The following is a 17,279-nucleotide window of genomic DNA, read 5'->3' on the forward strand; positions in this document are numbered from 1 at the left end:
TTTTTTGCGAGATTAAACTTTATACAAATCCAAAGAGATGAAATCTTAACATTTGAATTTAGAACATTTTGGCAACATCATCATTGTTTATAATGTTAAACCCCTCTGCAATTCATTCCATCCAATAGCGACATGACACTGGGGACACTGCGCCTCACTCCGATGTATCGAAGATTCAATTATTATACGAGTCACACAATAATCACAAATCACATGGTTATGACTACACAGATATGTATCATTTGGATGGGGCACCTCACGGCATACAATGCATTCCATTATGCGACGAAAGTATTCCATCAAATCCAAATCATTCTCCATCGATGCAAAGGATTTGGTCGAAACTCCAGGTGTATATTCAAAGTTGTATGAGGTATTCTCTTCACCCTAGCTATTTGTGACCTCTAGTCCTGCCGCCTGCTCATAATAAACAAAGCAGAAAGCATTTGATTAAAATTTAGACGTTTTTATACATACAAATTTTGTCGACTTCAATATTTATTTAAAAACACGTTCTTGTTATTTCGATGTTGCTTGTTATGTGAATGCTCTACATTTCTATATTTTCAATCGAACATTTTTAAATTGCCAGTCATGGCTAATGTGATTGAGAAATATTTGAAATACTTTATCACTCTTGCTGACGCTATTCAACTAGTTAAAAAATGTTATGATCAAGTATTAGGTTCTTTTTAGCCAAATCTGCTAATGAAAATCACTGCTAAGGGTCTTCTAAGCTACAACATATTTTGGCAAGTGAAATTGGCTTTTAGCAAGAGTCCTCTGTTTTTGGCTTAACTTTCATAGGATTTGTTGAATAAATAAATTCTGTTAAATCACAGAAAAAAAAGTAGCATTGCTTTGATTTGACTGCCATTGATTTTAGTTTAGTTGGAATTTTCATTTTGAACAGTCTTTTCAATAGGTCTCTGACTTTTTTTATTACGTCTGATAGAAAAAAACTTTCAAAATTGAAATTATTTTTTACCCTTTGTTTTGCATCACCCTGTAAATCATGAGAGCTGCAGTTTCAATGCTGCGCAATCAGTTTTCGCGCATGCAGACTGAACCAGCAACATTGGAGCACTTGTTGTGGGAGAAAGCCACAAACATACCCAAGAATCGATGTCCGGAAACGAAAGGTATTGTATACCGTAAACCGGATTATAATATGCCAAAATGTCGCTTTATGCAATATTGTCGACGTTTCGATGCCAACAAACGTCTGGGCATGGTCTCTGAGGATGGTAGCAAGATGATAGAACTTTCGAGTGTAACATGTGCTGCTCCCGATATGCATCGGTTTATCGATCAGCGGTACTGCATGAGCAGTCTGCTCGACAGTGTCAAATATATGAATGTGCTGAAGGTCGATAGGGATTTGCATTTACTTCCACCACTCGCAGCGCCCGGCAAAATAATTGGCGTCCAGTGCAATTATATTGATAGCTGTGACGAGCGACATCATTGTATACCGCGGGAGCCAGCGTTCTTTGTGAAATTTGGCACATCGATAATTGGTGCATTGGATAATATACGAGCTCACGATATTGCCAAACGGATCGATTATGGCTGCCAGTTGGCTGTGATAATGGGTCGCCATTGCCGTCATGTTCAGCCAAATGAGGCAATGCATCATATTTTTGGTTATGCTGTGGCCCAGGATATTACGGCATGCGATTGGAATGCCCTGCTCGGTGGTCAATTGATGCTGGGCAAATCGTTGGATACATTTTGTCCACTCGGTCCAGTTATTGTGCACAAATGTCATGTGCCCGATGTGAACAATTTGTGGATCAAAACGATTGTCAATGGCGAGGAGCGTCAGACGGGCAATACTCGAAATATGATATTCAAAATCGATTTTCTTATTCATCGGTTATCGCAGTATATAACCCTATGTCCCGGTGATATTATCCTAACGGGCACTCCAGCCGGATCGGGAGCCTATCGCAAGCCCTCAACATTTCTTCAACCCGGTGATCTAATCGAAAGTGAGATACAAAATTTAGGTAGAATGTGCAATCAAGTTGTTAATCCATATGCTTAACCAGAAGATATCTCTCCACCAAAAAACACAAAACCAACAAAAAATTTGTATTCCAAAAATAATAAAAACTAGCAAAATATAGTTTCGTTTGCAATTTGTTAAGTGGAATACTAAAAATATTGAAATAATTGCCGTTTTTGATGATTACCAGAGATAATAGTTTGCCAAATCATCAAACCAAATGACATATTTAGTTGCTGTGAGATCATTATGGTATGGTATATCATATGTATGTATATGCCAAAAGAAAAAAGAGAAGCCGCAGAAAACGAAAAGCTTTACTTCTTTCATTATATTCGTTCCTCCTTTATTCGTTTGGGAAAATATTTGCTCATCCTTCTAGTTCAAATCCTCTTTCGGTTTATTTCAAATTCCTTTTGTCAAAATTAATATTTTCATTTAATTAGTCCAACACACACACAAACAGATTGAAAGAGCAGCGAAAATGGTTTTTTTCCTTTATGGAAAACTAAACACAGAAATACTAAGGAACAGCTGACCTAGTTTTTTGGTTATACAGCAGTTTATAGAGACCAAGACTAAGCTATAACCAAAAGATATACAAAAGAGATTTTTGTCACTATGTCAACGTCTAAAAAACTACTGCTAATTATGTGTATTTTAACTTTTTTGGCCATCTAAGTAGATGGTGATAGTCTTCGAAATGAAGAGGCAAGAAACGGAAGCACTCCTTCTCCCACCTTCGACTATGTACCCTGGGATGTACTCTGCCATCGTCTACACTTATATTCACAATGAATGGCGCAAAGTAGGATGTATGAATGAGGATGGAAAGAGGAGAACGGGTGTGGAGGAGGGACGCAGTTGACGTTGAGTTGCATAATTAAAAACTTTACATTCTGCTATTTAAGTTGCCGTGCGCAAAGAAGAAAAGATACAACATAATTTCTTTTCTTTTCCATTCTTTTGGCAAATAAAAGTTGCGCTCATCTTTAAGTTGGCCAGGCAAATAATAGCTGATGCTGCTGGTGCTGCTGCCGCTGCTGATGTTGAGGCCACAAAGGACCTTTTAACGTTGCTGCAGACAAATGCAGGAAACAGGATATTGGATCATTTAGCATTAAGACAGCGTCCGCTCGGTTGCCCGGACACCCTCCAATCCCCTTCTGTGTGTTTGTGTCCCTTTATTCCCATTCTCTCTCTCTCTCAATGCGAAACAAGTTAAGCGCAGCGCGAACAATAAAAGGGGCGAGGCATTGGCAAAAGGACGACCTACTACGACTACAAGGATGACTACAACAAGTACAACGACGAAGACGACGACGATGAGGACAACGAGACGCGTTACGCTTTAATAACTTGCCGCAGGATTATGTCCTGTGCAATGAGATGATAATGCGCCGTGGCTTTTGGCCAAAAGACTCTGCGGGAAGCTTGTTGTAGGCGTTTGCCTTTGCCTTCGCTTTCGCCTTGGTGGTTTGTGACTGGGATAATGTTGATTATGCTTGGGTGCCTCATAAAAGCGGTTATTGTATACCCCTACTCAGGCGGCTAACTCCTCCCACCCTACCACCAACAGCATCATCAACACCCTATACACTGCCTACGATGACAAAAGCAAACAAATTATATTACAAAATGATTTTGTTCTGTTCACCTTCCCACCCAACTTGTCTGTTATCATTCAATTCGTTTTTCCTCTTCTGTCCTGTGTGCGATAGCGACTAACTCCAGGTAATGCAATCGTTATGGCAAGTGAAACCATTTGATTTAGCATACAGTAACTGTTATTTAAAAAAATATGCTAGGAAGAGTGGCAGGATATGAAAAAAGTCTGCATTAACTTTGAAAAATATGAATTTTACAATTAGGATTACTTTCGTTCCCGTTTTTAAATGATTTAGAAGAATTTTTAAGAAATCGTAATCGAAACAACAATCCAATTTTTTTCGTTTTCATTCTACAGGCTAAAATTTGTAAACCCAAAAACAAACGTTACAACAGTTCACAGTTTAAACGCTGTTCATGCAAATTATGAAAATTCTAAGCCTTAAATGCCAAGAGAGAGAGAGAGAGAGAGAGGAAAAGTTAGTCAGAAAAAGGAAGAGGTGAGGAGAGAGGAACAGGAGGAGGTAAGAAGTAGGCTCAAAGCAAACGCATAAAATGTTACATGTCGTAATATTCAGTACAAACAACAACAACAACACCCTAAAAAAAGTCAAAACATGGCAATGAAAGCTGTTGCCAACAGCAGCAACAACATGAACAAAAAAAAAATGGAAACCGAAACCAGGAAGAGCCTGCCACAATAAGGTAGCCCAAAAAAAGAAGAAAAAACAACAACAACAAAATTTATATACATAAACATATAAAGAAGCAAATCCAAAAAATTGTTCCTTCTTAATCTTGTTAACAATTTGTGTGTGTGTGTGTGTGTGTGTGTGTGTGTGTGTGTGTGTGTGTGTATGGATATGACACATACACAAACAATCAAGAACGACAAAAAAAAAGAAGAAAACTGAAAATGTTACAGGCATTTGGCATTGTTGTTGTATTTTTGCTGCTGCGTGTTATACATAATCCTTGAGAGGTGTGACATTTGTATGTATAAATTTCAACTTTGATCCTTTTGTGGATAACTCGAAGCTGTAGAGAGCCAATTGCAAAGAAATACAAATAATGAAAATATGTGGGCAGATCTTTTCACTTGCGGCGGGTAGGTGGGGGGACAAAAACACAAGAAAAACCAAACAAGAAAACTCCTCAACTTAAGTTGTCAAAATCAACCAACAAACGCATGCACACACACACACACGCACACAGACAAAATGTTTGCTTAGTATTTTCTTTTCATTTAAACGACATGCGTTCCCATTTTCATTTTCCTTTTTTTTGCATACTCAACAATCAAATGGGTGTCTGTATGTGTGTGTGAAGTGGGCTGTCTGTGAGCGGTTTGGTTTTTAAGATCAAAGAAATTTTACTCCTATTGTGACATATAATTTCACACCTACATGTGTGTAAATAGGCCGCCTTCTTGTCCTGGGAAAATAATACCAAAAATAATAAACCCTCCACAAAAGCCACCAAAAATGAATTCTAATAGAAAGCCAATTTAAATGCTATGCAGCTGCAAAAACAAATAATTCTTGCATTAACTAAATCAATTGCATGTGGTGAAGAAATGTTCTAATTTAAAGCTTAAATGAAAGAAATTTGAGATGGCTACGTGATGAAAGAAATTTAACTAGGAATAATAATATTTTGAATTCCAAACTGACTAATCAATTACGAGTTAAAAATATTTAACTTCGAGGTCTAGGTGAAAATGTTAAGATGTGTGACTATGAAGTTTCCAGTAACCTTAAGTTGAAATAAGTTTTACTAAAAATTAAAGTGCGAAATATCAATAAAAAAATGTATGTTCAAAAATATATTTGGATATTGTTTTTTACGGCTTTCAACAAATAATTTCAGTTTTATGTCTCTATCTTTGGATTTCATCTGAGACTGAATTTAATTTTTGGCCTCCAATTTATTAACCTTGTAATAGGCGTGCTTGTGAAATATTTTACAAATAGATAGTGTTTCGTTTATCGTGTCACAATGCCATCTGTAAGTAGTTAAACAATGGGCGAAAGTCGCGAATAACCAAAAGATAACCGCATCGAATGCAAAATCCCGAAAGTGCAACTGATGTTCCAAAAGGCGTAGAACAGGAACAGATTGTCCTGACTTGAACGTGGCGGCAAAAAGGGCATAAATTCTTGAGAGCACTACACACAGAGAGACTGAGAGAAAGAGCAGTCAATGCGGTTGACGTTGAGGGGGAGAGTAGGCGGTAGCCTGGTGCTTCTTGCCACAATTTCCGTTTTCCGGTTGCAACAGCGCCTGCAGCTCAGATTCACTTTTCCTTTTTTTTTTGTATTTGCTCTCTTTCTGCTGCTGCTGCTACATTTTATATAGTAAACAATTGCAGCAACAGCAACAACAAAAGGCGCAGGCGAAACATTTTGCGGTTGCGCCTCTGCTATATAGCAAAAAGAACCTCATATTCCCTCTGCCCGTACCCCTAACCGCTGCGTAACATCTCCCGCGCTACCACAACGCATGCATAAATTATTATTTCCTCGTCGCCGTTTTCTGCCAAATGTTATTTGTCCAACACAATTTCATTTGAATACCCTTTCTTTTGTCAGCCAAAGAGAGGCAAGAGGGTAAAGGCACGCAAGAAAGACCATCAAAATATTTTTGTTTTATTTAAGTTGTGATTCTCAACCAGTTTGAGCAACGTGAATCTTTTGAGTGTTGAATAGTCGAAATTTTTTAGAGTCACTTTTATTAACTCTTCCAAGCGCCTATCCTTATAGATGATCCTGATTGAACCGATCGACTATCGGCTATGCTCCCACACTCTGATTTAAATTTCTTTTGCCTTTACTGAATGCATCGGTACGTCATCGTTTTGCATGCGAATGACAGTTGGAAGTGGTTTTGGATGTCGTTTTTCATTTCCCCTTCTCTCAATACATTTGCCTGCCACCCAATTCTCTACATTTTGACCGACATGCTTGCCTTTTGTGGAGTGCCACGCCCACATAAAAACGACAAACAAAAAAAAAAAAAAAAATTGAAAGAACAACAACAATAACAGCATAAACATATTTGCCCGCTTTTGTTTTGCATTTTTATTACACTCGCACACACACAGAGTGGAAAAGAGACAAGGGTATAAAGTGATAGAGACAGAGAGAGAGAAAGACAAAATTTCGTTTTGCGGTTTTGGTTTTTATCATCCACAGACAACAGAAAATGGACAGAGATCGGAGCAGCAGTTTCTTCTTCTTTTACACCACTTTACCCCTTCTACCCACTCAGCTGTTCATCATGTCTTCTGCTGATGTTGCTGTTGCTGCTGCTCCCCTCTGGACCATTCCGCTTTAATTGGAGTCGATGGTGTTATTTATATAAATGTTTGCCATTTCTCTTTCGTGCTGGCTGCTGGAGCTTCCCAACGGTCGTCCTGTTTGCATTTCATTTTTTTGGCAGTTTAAATTTGTAGGCGTCATGTGATATATTGACCATTGGTTTTCGGTTTCAATGGGGTCACAGGAGCACAAACCCAAAACCCAAACCCAAACCCAAAAAATCGTCGTCTGTCGAGAGTAGAGCACAACCAGAAACAGCATCAGAACCGGAGCACGTGATTTTGGTCTTTGGTCTGTTGACCTTGTTCTGCTTATGGCTGAAAAAGTTTAAAGACCTCGAAAGCAATATAAATAATGATAATAATTGTGAAACTGCAAAACAAAAGATGCAATTTTTACATTGTTTCTTTGTCTAAAACTAACATTAAGAAAAATGTTTGGTTAAATTTATAAAGTATCACGTAAGTTTTCTATATTTTGGACATTTGCTTGGATTTCGTTTAAAATTTGTCGGAAAGATCTGCAATAATCATTGTTAGAAACAGTTGATATGTGAATCCGCCTAGAAAACGTAAAATTCAAGGAAAATTCATGCCAAATGCTAGAGAAAGAGATAAAAATATGAACTGAAATGTGCGTGTTGTAAGCAAACGCCTTCTTGGCAAGGTGCTTAAACTCTTTTCACTCCTTTTGCAACTTCCTTAGAAACAGGCACACACACACACACACATACCCACTTTAGGGCCACAATGCCAAAACCGTTGACTGCAACCACAAATATGCCAAAACATGATCATTACAGACAGCAGACATGCAGACGGATAGACCAGAGAAGACAGAACAAGACAGACAGTCAGTCAGTCAGTCAGTCAGTCCGCTAAGGGATACGATTCTCAAAAATCTCTTTCTCTTGGTGTGGCACACACCCCTAAAACTAATCCTTTAGCTGACTTGGGCGCTGCCTTTAGGGGATTGCTGCCGTTTGGATTCCTGGGCAAAATGTCCCAACAATGAGAACATTGCATTCCTTTTTCTTATACTTTTGTCTGTCTGTCTGCCAGTTTTTCCTTATATCTCTGTCGTCTTCTTCTACTTCAAATGAAGTGCATTCATCCGGTAGCAATCCTTTTCTTCCTTTTTTTTTTTTTTTTTTTTGCCTTTGCTTCTCGTTTTTGCCTTGTGCATCATTTCACTTGAATTTGCGTTGACATCCTGCATTTGCCTGACATATCCTTTAACCATGATTAAAAATGAAGAAAAAAAAGAAGAGAATAAAAAGGGAATGAAATAAAAGAGGAGAAGAAAAAAATTGTTTTGTACTTACGCCTCCTTAGCACACCTTGAAAACAACAACAAGAAAGGAACTCTTTCTCCTTCTCCTGCTTCTGCTCCTGTTCCGCCATCAACTGCTACCAAACTAGACACAGGGCGAACTTGAAACGAGCGCAAGGACAATAGACAATACAGCGGGGGTATTTATATCCTACCTCTAGCCTCTCCTCACTCCTCGCTCCTTTCATGCACTTAAAAAATCCTACAGATTTTCCCACTTAGCGATAAAGTTGTTGTCCATTGTTCTAGGGAGTTTCTTTGTGAGTTTTTGTTTAAAACACTCTTCAAAATTGTGGAAAATAAGCCTAAATGAAGATGAAGTTGCTGCGGTGGAGCAGCAGCGGTCACCCCCCTTACAACTTCCACCACCTCTCCACTTCTTTTGACGGTTGCAATTTCATGCCTAAATGGAGTCGTTAAATTATTTTCTGTAATTGAGTCGACGAGACATTGGCATTGGCATTGGCATTGAAGGAGCCTCTTAACGAAGGAGCACACACACACACACATCTGGAGCCTGTAAACGGAAGTACTTACTCCATATTGCCTGGCTAACATTAAATTAAAATATGTTGTGTTGGTTTTTTTTTTTTCTTCTTTTTTTTGTGTGTGTGTTGTTTGTATGTTGCGTCTGTTCATCTGCTGGCGTTGGCGCTGCTTTCTTTACTTTAATTAAAACCAAAAATGTTCTTTGGTTCTACTTTTTTCGTTGTTTCGTTTACTGTTGCTGTTGGTGTGGGGCGGTAAATGCATTTTGTATGTGATTTCATGGTTTTATGGCCTTACCACACACACACACAAACAAACACATATATGGAACATGCATACTTGACATTGGCAAAACATTCCTAGAGGTCATTGTGTAGGGCAACGGGAAATGTTTCCGTGTTCCAGAAAAAACACATATTCATTTCATTCAACACCGTCCCACTTTCCATGCACAATAGTTTTGAAAACTAAGCGCCATCTTGTAAAACCTCTTAAAGACTTCAATTTATTGTTTATTTATGGAGTGAATATATAAAAAAAATATCTGTTGCAGCTTTAAATTTTTCTGTATTATTCTTTTCTAATAATCCTTTGTATTTTAACAGTTTTAAAATCGTTTAAATTATATAGTTTTAGTCCTAGGAACATTTGTCTTCTATTTTTGCACTTCAATACCAAAACAGAGTCATGTGGAAAACGGAGTAAAATGCAGCAAACGGCAGACCAATCAAAGAAATGCTCTTTATGAAAATTTAAATTCATGGTTTCTAATTAAAATGAAACAACCAAAAGTACTAAGGTGATTTCGAAAGGCATCTGGTTGAGGGGCCATGTATTTTTTCCGCGAGCAGCTTATTATACTTATTACCATGCCGCTTTTCAGGGGGAGAGGCAAAGACAAAAAGCAATGTCAAAGGCAAAGGCCAAGCCTGACATGTTCAGCGGAAAACTCTAGCGGTATAATTTTTTTCGGCTTTTTTTGGAGTTTCAACATTTTCCGTGTAAGCAAAACGGACTTTCAGCTATATGATAAAGTTGTCCATTCTCTACTTTGAAGAGACCGCCGGGTCATTAATTCTGCTGTTGCAAGCCAGTTTAACACCTTGGCTAGGAGAGCAAGAGAAAGAACTTTCAACAAGTTGCTGTTTGGTTCTTCTTCCTCTTTATCTACTTTATTTCTGTATTATTTTATGTTTTTGGTCAGGGTCGAACCATTCGCTTTACGTAAGACGGCTTCATTTTTCATTCTCACACACAAAATGTTGTAGAAGAAAAGAGAGAGAGAGAGAAAGAGAAACATGCATTTCTATCTAATTAAAACAGGTGTTTTAATTATTGCAGCCATTTAATTTTCCTATTTTCCTTTTCCCCCACTCTCTCTTTCTCACTCTAGCAATCCCCATCCTTTACCTGCTTATTTCCATCATAAATGCCGACGACAACGACGCCGCCTGCCCACTTGGCACATTTTTTATGAGCCTTCGCGGAGACGGAGACCATTAAAAACCGTTGCAGTTTGCTCATTAGGAGCAGAACTCCATGCTCTAGATATGATGAATTTTTTTCTCTGTTTTTTTTTTCTGTTTCGCTGTTGTTTTCTGTTTATTACGAATGTTTATTACTTTGTATGCCAATGATGTGTTTTGTTTAACTATTTTTTATTGCAATTTGAGAGTGAATGAAAGAGGATCCAAACCATAAACCACAAAAGAATGATAGGTATGTACCACCACCGTGATGTCGATGAAAGTTTCAGAACTTTTCTTTCCTAATTAGATGTTTTTAACAACTTTTGTTAATGCTTTTGTGTTAACAATTAGATTTCTTAATGATTCAATTAAATACTTTACAAGTGCATTAATTTACTCAAAGAAAAGAAAAAAACTGTGAAAATGCACCAAAACTCAAAATACAATTCAACTGATTCAAATTTCTTTCCAATCAATAAAAAGGGGTTTTTAAGTGATAATCATGTTGGTCATGGGATATAATTAAGATCTTCTCTTTGCCATGAAGAGGATTTTGATCATGAAATTAGTTCTAGCTCATGTAGAAAAGTTTCAATTTTGTAGAAACTTCTCAATCGGTTTTTAATGCATCTATAAAGTAAATTGAACAAGTTTTGCATGGCTTACGATTTGATTTCAAGAATTATGACTTTTTCAACGTACATATGTACATACATGCATTTAGTGGAAATTGTACAACATTTGCATTCGTAATGGTATCAAGTGATTGGCAAGCTGTTTGTAGACTAAGTAACATAGTTGGTTTGTAAATTATAGGCACTTGTTGAGGTTGAGTGTCTAGCTGCTCCACTTTTCAATTCAAGTAGTTGGCAGGCGGCTTTTAACTGTATATTTGATGGGCCAAGTTTTGCATTGTTAATGGTTTCTTGTGATTGCAAAGCGCCAAAAATTTCCCACTTTGTTACACATTCAATTGTCCGTTTTCTAGCTTCCTTTTTACAATTTGATAGATCTTAATTATTATCCATCAACTCATCTTTCCTGTTGACATTACAAGAGGAGAATATGGAGAAGAGAGAGAAAAAAAACAAGAAATAGTGAGAAGAAAATGAAATAATGATTCCCCATTCACATAATTGGATTGTTATTGGTATGTAATTTAAATCATTTCCCCGCATTCTACCACTTAACACTAATCAATTTTTAATGAAATAATATAAAAATCTCATTTATTTGTTACACTTTGCCACACCTCTTGATTGCTATTACTACTACTACCTACATGGCATACCATTTCATACTTAATCAGGCAATAATAACATAAATTAAATAAACAATAAATTCTTAAAGTCGATAGAACTTTTATTTTCATAATGATGAGGAGAAATGCGAGGTGCATGATGTGTGTTAAATTTCACGCGTTACATTTAACGCAACAACAACAACAACAACAAGAACAGCTGCTGCTGCTGCTGTTGCTGGTCCAAAGTTGAAAGAATATTGCAAGTTCATTATACAAACACCAATCAAAGATCAGGGCAGGTATGAAAATCCAATTAAAGCCGCCCAAAGCGTACCAACAGATGACTATGATGATAATGACGCTGATGATGTTGATGATGAAGAAAAGGTACACACACACACACAAAGAGAGAGAGGAAATGTTGTAGTGTGCATATGGTTAAAAGGAAAAACTGCAAGCTCACCGCACTTCTCACTCAATTAGAACAGAAAATTCAAAGGAAACGTGTAAACAAAATAAATACGAAATCAAGCAAACCGTCCACGAAACTCCTATTCTCTTAGCCCTCAGCCCTAAAAAAAACCCTCTGAGGAGCTCTGACTGTGACTCTGACTCCTGCCATGTCGATTTTTCCACCTAAAAGGCTTGACTTGATGTTCAAGTGGCTGGGCATCGGCCAACTGGAGGCACTTGAAACGTTTCTTTCTTTTTATAGCATGTTGCATGCCCTACAATCTTTCCCTCTCCCTCTCTCTTTCCCTCTCATTCTGTGTGTATTTTCTGTGTTTTTTTTTTTTTTTTTTGGCATTCTTCACCTGTCAAGGCGGTAGTTGGTTGGTCCTCACTGTTCGGACTCTACTGCTACGGAAAGTGCAATAAGAACGTCTAAAACCTCACACTTCAAAACTTTTGCCGAAACATCAAAGTTGACGTACACAATGGCCATTGATGTGATACAACTCAAGTGCAAAGAAAACAAAACACGAAACCATAGTAGTAGTGAGTCAGTCAGTCAGCCAGCCAGTGAGTAAGTGACTGAGTGAGTGAGTGAGTGTGGCCACAGCCTCCAAACATCCGAGTATCGGAGCATCAGTTCTGGGAGGTTTTACAGAGAGAGGATGGTTGAATGGTTTGGTAGGTTGGTAGATAGGGCCAAAGCAGTCGCAGACATCGTTGGCGGTTGGCTTCAGTTGTTGTCGTCAGGCCTCAAAGCCTCAACAAGCGTAAAATATTCTCAGAATTGCAACAACTTAAGCTTTTAGCTTTTAGTCTTTTAGCAACAATTTCACCATTTCAGCATTTCAGGAGCGTTAAATTTTCTATAGTTTTAGGGGCGCCCAACTTAAGGGCTTCTTAAGTGTAATAAATCATTAAGTTCTACAAATTAGAATCCTTGTTTTATTAAGTGCTAAAAGTTATTGATTAAAGCTATAAATTTGCCAAATAATAAATTAATTGAATATTAATTTATTTTTTAAATACAAAATTAGGACCAAGCACTTATGGCTTTTCAGCTCGTATTCCATGTAGTCAGAATTTAATTAACACGACTAAAGGATCTTACCAAGAAGCTTTTTTTTACCCCAAGACCAGTAACTAACCACAGGAGATCGCAGATCAATTAATACCAATCGTCACATTGAAGGACGCTTACTTCTCGAAGGGAATACTGTAGACAGGATTAATTGCAAAAAAAAAATGTGTAGCTTCAGAAATTTTACATTTCTTTAGAGTTGAAGTATAAAGTTTAAGACTTTTGTCTTGATTACCAAATATTGGCGCCCAGCGTCTGCCATCATTGATGTGACCAAAGTAACTTCTATGATGTATGTACATACATACATATATATGAATCCACAACGACCCCATTCCCATGCATACCGCTACCGTTTAATTTTGATGCAATTACTGAAAAAGTTCTTCCTGTATTAGAACAACAAAACCTCCAACGACATCGACATCGACTTCGACATCAACATCGACAGCACGACGTCTGCAGGCCTCTTAACATTTTCGGCAATGGTTTGCATGTTTCGTCGTGTGCTGAATGTTGCATAAATAAAGCGCAGATCACACGCAAACAAAGCTGAAGAGCTAGAGCGAGAGCAAGCACAGCCATTGAGCCAGTCAGCCAACGAACTAACCAACCAACCAGCTATCCAGCCATTCGACACGGACAACATCAAAGTGTTGACTTGACATTTTGAACGACATTTTAACCTGTTTAGCAGAAGCGGCCAAAGCCAAAACCAAGCCAAAATCGAGCCGAACCGAACCAAAACCATACCAAGCCAAACCAAACCAAACAAGCGTAGCCAAAGTCAAGTCAGCGTGCCATGGCAGTTGGTCGGACGGAGGGACAGACGGACGGACAGACAGACAGACGGTCGGCTGGTCGGTCGCATCGCTGTGGCCTGTTGTCAAGCCGTAACCGTAGCCCCATATACTCGTACATAGCCGTAGATGAAACTGCAACTGAAGCCACTGGAGCTGGGGGCCAAATGAAACCAGCGAAGCAAACAACATGCTATGCTGCAATACGAATGACTGCACGCTGTTTGTAATGGTTGGATTTTCATTGCAAATCGGGTATAATGACTATGAGTTTAGCCACAGCAATCTGCAACTCACAAAAAGAAAGACTTTCTACAACAAAACTAAGTTTTAACATTCATCTCAAACATTTGAGAGTATGGAACAAATTATTCGGTAAATCACAATGCTATATATATTAGTCCCTATCGAAATACCTCATAGTATGGCACCGTGTGTATTTTTATGATTGGCTTTAAAAATATCTTCGTAAATTGCATGGCAATTTTATTGCATACTTTTGGGGGTTAACTCAGCAAAATTTCGATCAAAACTTTGCTAACATCGTCAAACCTAATTAATTGGCATTAAAAACTAATGAAATATTTAATTCTCATTAAAAGGGCATTCTCTCATTTGTTATTCTTTGTTGCATTTCCCTAAACTTCTTGTGGTTGTTGTTGCTGCTGCTGTGCAAGTATTCTGCTCTTAGTACTACTACTAGTCCTACATACTACTATTGCTGATGATGATGACGATGATGATGATGATGACGCTGATTCGTTTTGGACCATGTTGTTGACTCGCCTGGTTGCTTGCTTGTTTGAGCTGTTGTTAATTTTCCTAAAATCAAAGCACAAAATTCACAGGAAATGTAAGCCGTTTGTGACCATTCAAACACGAACCAACAGCAGCAGCAGCCACTCTCACCGAACTGGAACTCGAATGAAGGGATAGAAGAAATTGCAGCAGCAACAACATGATTTTGCTTTAATGGCCGCAGCTTAAAGCAAATTAAAATATTAAAATTTATAAACAACAGCCAGAAACCAAAACAATCATAGCAGACCTCAAAAATTCTGATTATAGTCTGGTTGCTAAAGGTTGTATATAATACAAACATAATAATAATAATACAAAATACACACACGCGCACACTCACACACACACACTCACGAAAAATGAAATACAAAAATCTTGCAACGTGCATCTGCGCTTCAGTGGGAGGAGTAGTAGGAACTGAAGCAGAAGCAGTGAGCTAAAGGAATTGAACCTGCTTAAAACGAAACCTGGCTTGATGTGGCTCAGATGATAAATAATCCACGCAAAAGCCACGGCATCCGACGCCATCCGAGCTTTGGCCCATTGCTCATCCGGCAGGTGCAAATCGCATGTGACAGCCAGACACTTAACTTTTTGTACGCTGAGTGGGGCCCCCCCTCGACTATGACTATGAGTGCGAATACAACTGAGTTGGAGTTGCAGTTTGAGTTTGAGTATGAGTACTGGCAAGTACTCGAGACCTGAAGGGACCTGAAGGAACGCACGAACAAACGGACAGAAGAACGGAGGGACGAGGCGAATGGCTGGAGAGTTTTGTGCTAATGCAAACACGTAAGCCAACTGACCAAGCACCAAGCAGCAGCAACAACAGCAGCCAGTCAGCCGTCAGTCCAGTAGAGGAGTAGTCCCAGTTCCAGTCCCATTCCCGATGCCATTCCCTCCACTCGGAAGAAGTCTGCTGGCTGTTGGCTCTTGGCTGCCCGTCTGCTGTCTGCTTGCCTCGGCACGGTGTGTGCTGGTGGTGCTTCGTTGTCGGCTTGGCCTGCTTGGTCATTTTTTATCGCATGTTAATCACAACCTTGTGGAACTTTGTTTACCTTGGCTAAAGCTGAGCGATCTGACTGAGAGCGTATGGTCCAGGCTTTTCATAAAAAAACCCTTTTGTTGTTGCAGATTTTTGCTTATACATATATATACATATATATAAATATATAAAAATTTGTATCCTTTTCGAATGGGTATTATGACTTTATTATCTCGTTCACATATTCTTGAAGCACTGCTTAATAAACTGACCTACATACATAAGTAAATACATGTTTTATGGTAAATCTTTGAAACAAAAATCATTTAAGCAACAGGACAAGATTTTTATATATGATCTATACCTTTTCTGACTAATTGATAGAAAAGCATACGTAGAGATAACTAACTAAGTGGGTATAGATCTCTCTTCCTGATTCAAGAAGTAAGTCTTTGGCCATATGCAAATTTTATGAAAAAAGTCCAAGGAAAAGAGTATAACAGCATTCGTTACATTATCAAATATTTGTTTTGGTTATGCATATTTTCCACTGCTTCTCAGTTGCATCTTTGGCCTCAGTTTTGCTATGCTGTGCAATGTTATGTCGGTTTTTCAGCTCTTCTGTAAAAATAAAAAAAAAAAACAAACTAGAAAAAGAAAAACTCATAGACGACTGAGCCCAGGCTAAGTGAATGCAATTAAAATTGACGTTAATCTGCTGGAATTCTGATGTTTTGTCATGTTTGCGCGCTAAAGATGTTATTTTGTTTTGACATGCTCTTGGCCTGGTCCGTTCTGGCTTGGTCTGTCCTGGCCTGGCCCGGCCAGCCTTGTTGTAACCAGCAGCCAAGTTCAAACACAAACAAAGTCCACAAAAGACAGCCAACCCAAAGGAGTCAGAGTCAGAGTCAGTCAGTCAGAGTTGGAGAGTCAGAGTGCCCGTGCTCGAGCCCAAGACCAAGACCAAGTCCCAAGTCTTTCGTTGTCGTGTACATGTAGATCAATCTATCTAACTAACGCGTTTGGTGTTTGCTGGTGTCTCCTACTCCTTATCCTCCTTCTTGTCCTGCTGCTTGTTTCTGCTCCTGCTGCTGCTGCTGCTGTTGCTGTTCGTTCTTCAGCTCCACTGGCTTGTTATTTAAATTGTTATATTATTTGTGGCCAGGCTAAGCTTGGGAACATGCGCTATATGTTTTGGGATGGGAATTTTGTTTAGTCCGGCGTCACCATCATCATCATCGTCTCTCCGGCTCTTCCTAGTCGTCGTCGCCGTCGTCGTCGTCGTCATCATCATCGTCTTTTGGCTTGTTATGGCTTAACTTTAATCGAATTGTCTGGGGTGTCTCCTTTATGCACACTATTTCATATCTACCGTCTGCTGCCCTTTTATGGCTATAGTTTTGTTGTCTTTTAAAGACATTGGGCAGCAGTTAATTTTTATGATTGCTTACTTAAATCACTTATTAAATGGACTTTCCTATAAATAAAATTGTAAGATTGTAAAACTCTGATGACTACAGCGACCAACTACGACGAGACCACTTTAAGCATGGACTCGGCATTAGTTAGACAACTTTATTTATTTATTAGCTTCAATGATTTAAATTGTGGAAAGAGGTTTAACGATCAATATAGAAAAATTCAAATCGATTTAGCAGATTTATAAATTAAACAGCAAATGTCTGTA

General features: G+C 38.5%; 1 protein-coding gene across 1 annotated transcript; it reads left to right on the top strand.

Moving 5' to 3' along the window:
- The first annotated feature begins 902 nt into the window (after nt 1-902).
- LOC137579281 (oxaloacetate tautomerase Fahd2a, mitochondrial) lies at nt 903-2,131 on the top strand. Its single transcript, XM_068293001.1, has one exon. It carries the CDS (start codon nt 1,016-1,018, stop codon nt 2,048-2,050), a length of 1,035 nt encoding a protein of 344 aa, XP_068149102.1. The 5' UTR covers nt 903-1,015; the 3' UTR covers nt 2,051-2,131.
- Nucleotides 2,132-17,279: the final 15,148 nt, after the last annotated feature.

Source organism: Drosophila tropicalis, unplaced genomic scaffold, assembly GCF_018151085.1.
Source record: "Drosophila tropicalis isolate 14030-0801.00 unplaced genomic scaffold, ASM1815108v1 contig_694, whole genome shotgun sequence".
Classification (NCBI taxonomy): Eukaryota; Metazoa; Arthropoda; class Insecta; order Diptera; family Drosophilidae; genus Drosophila; species Drosophila tropicalis.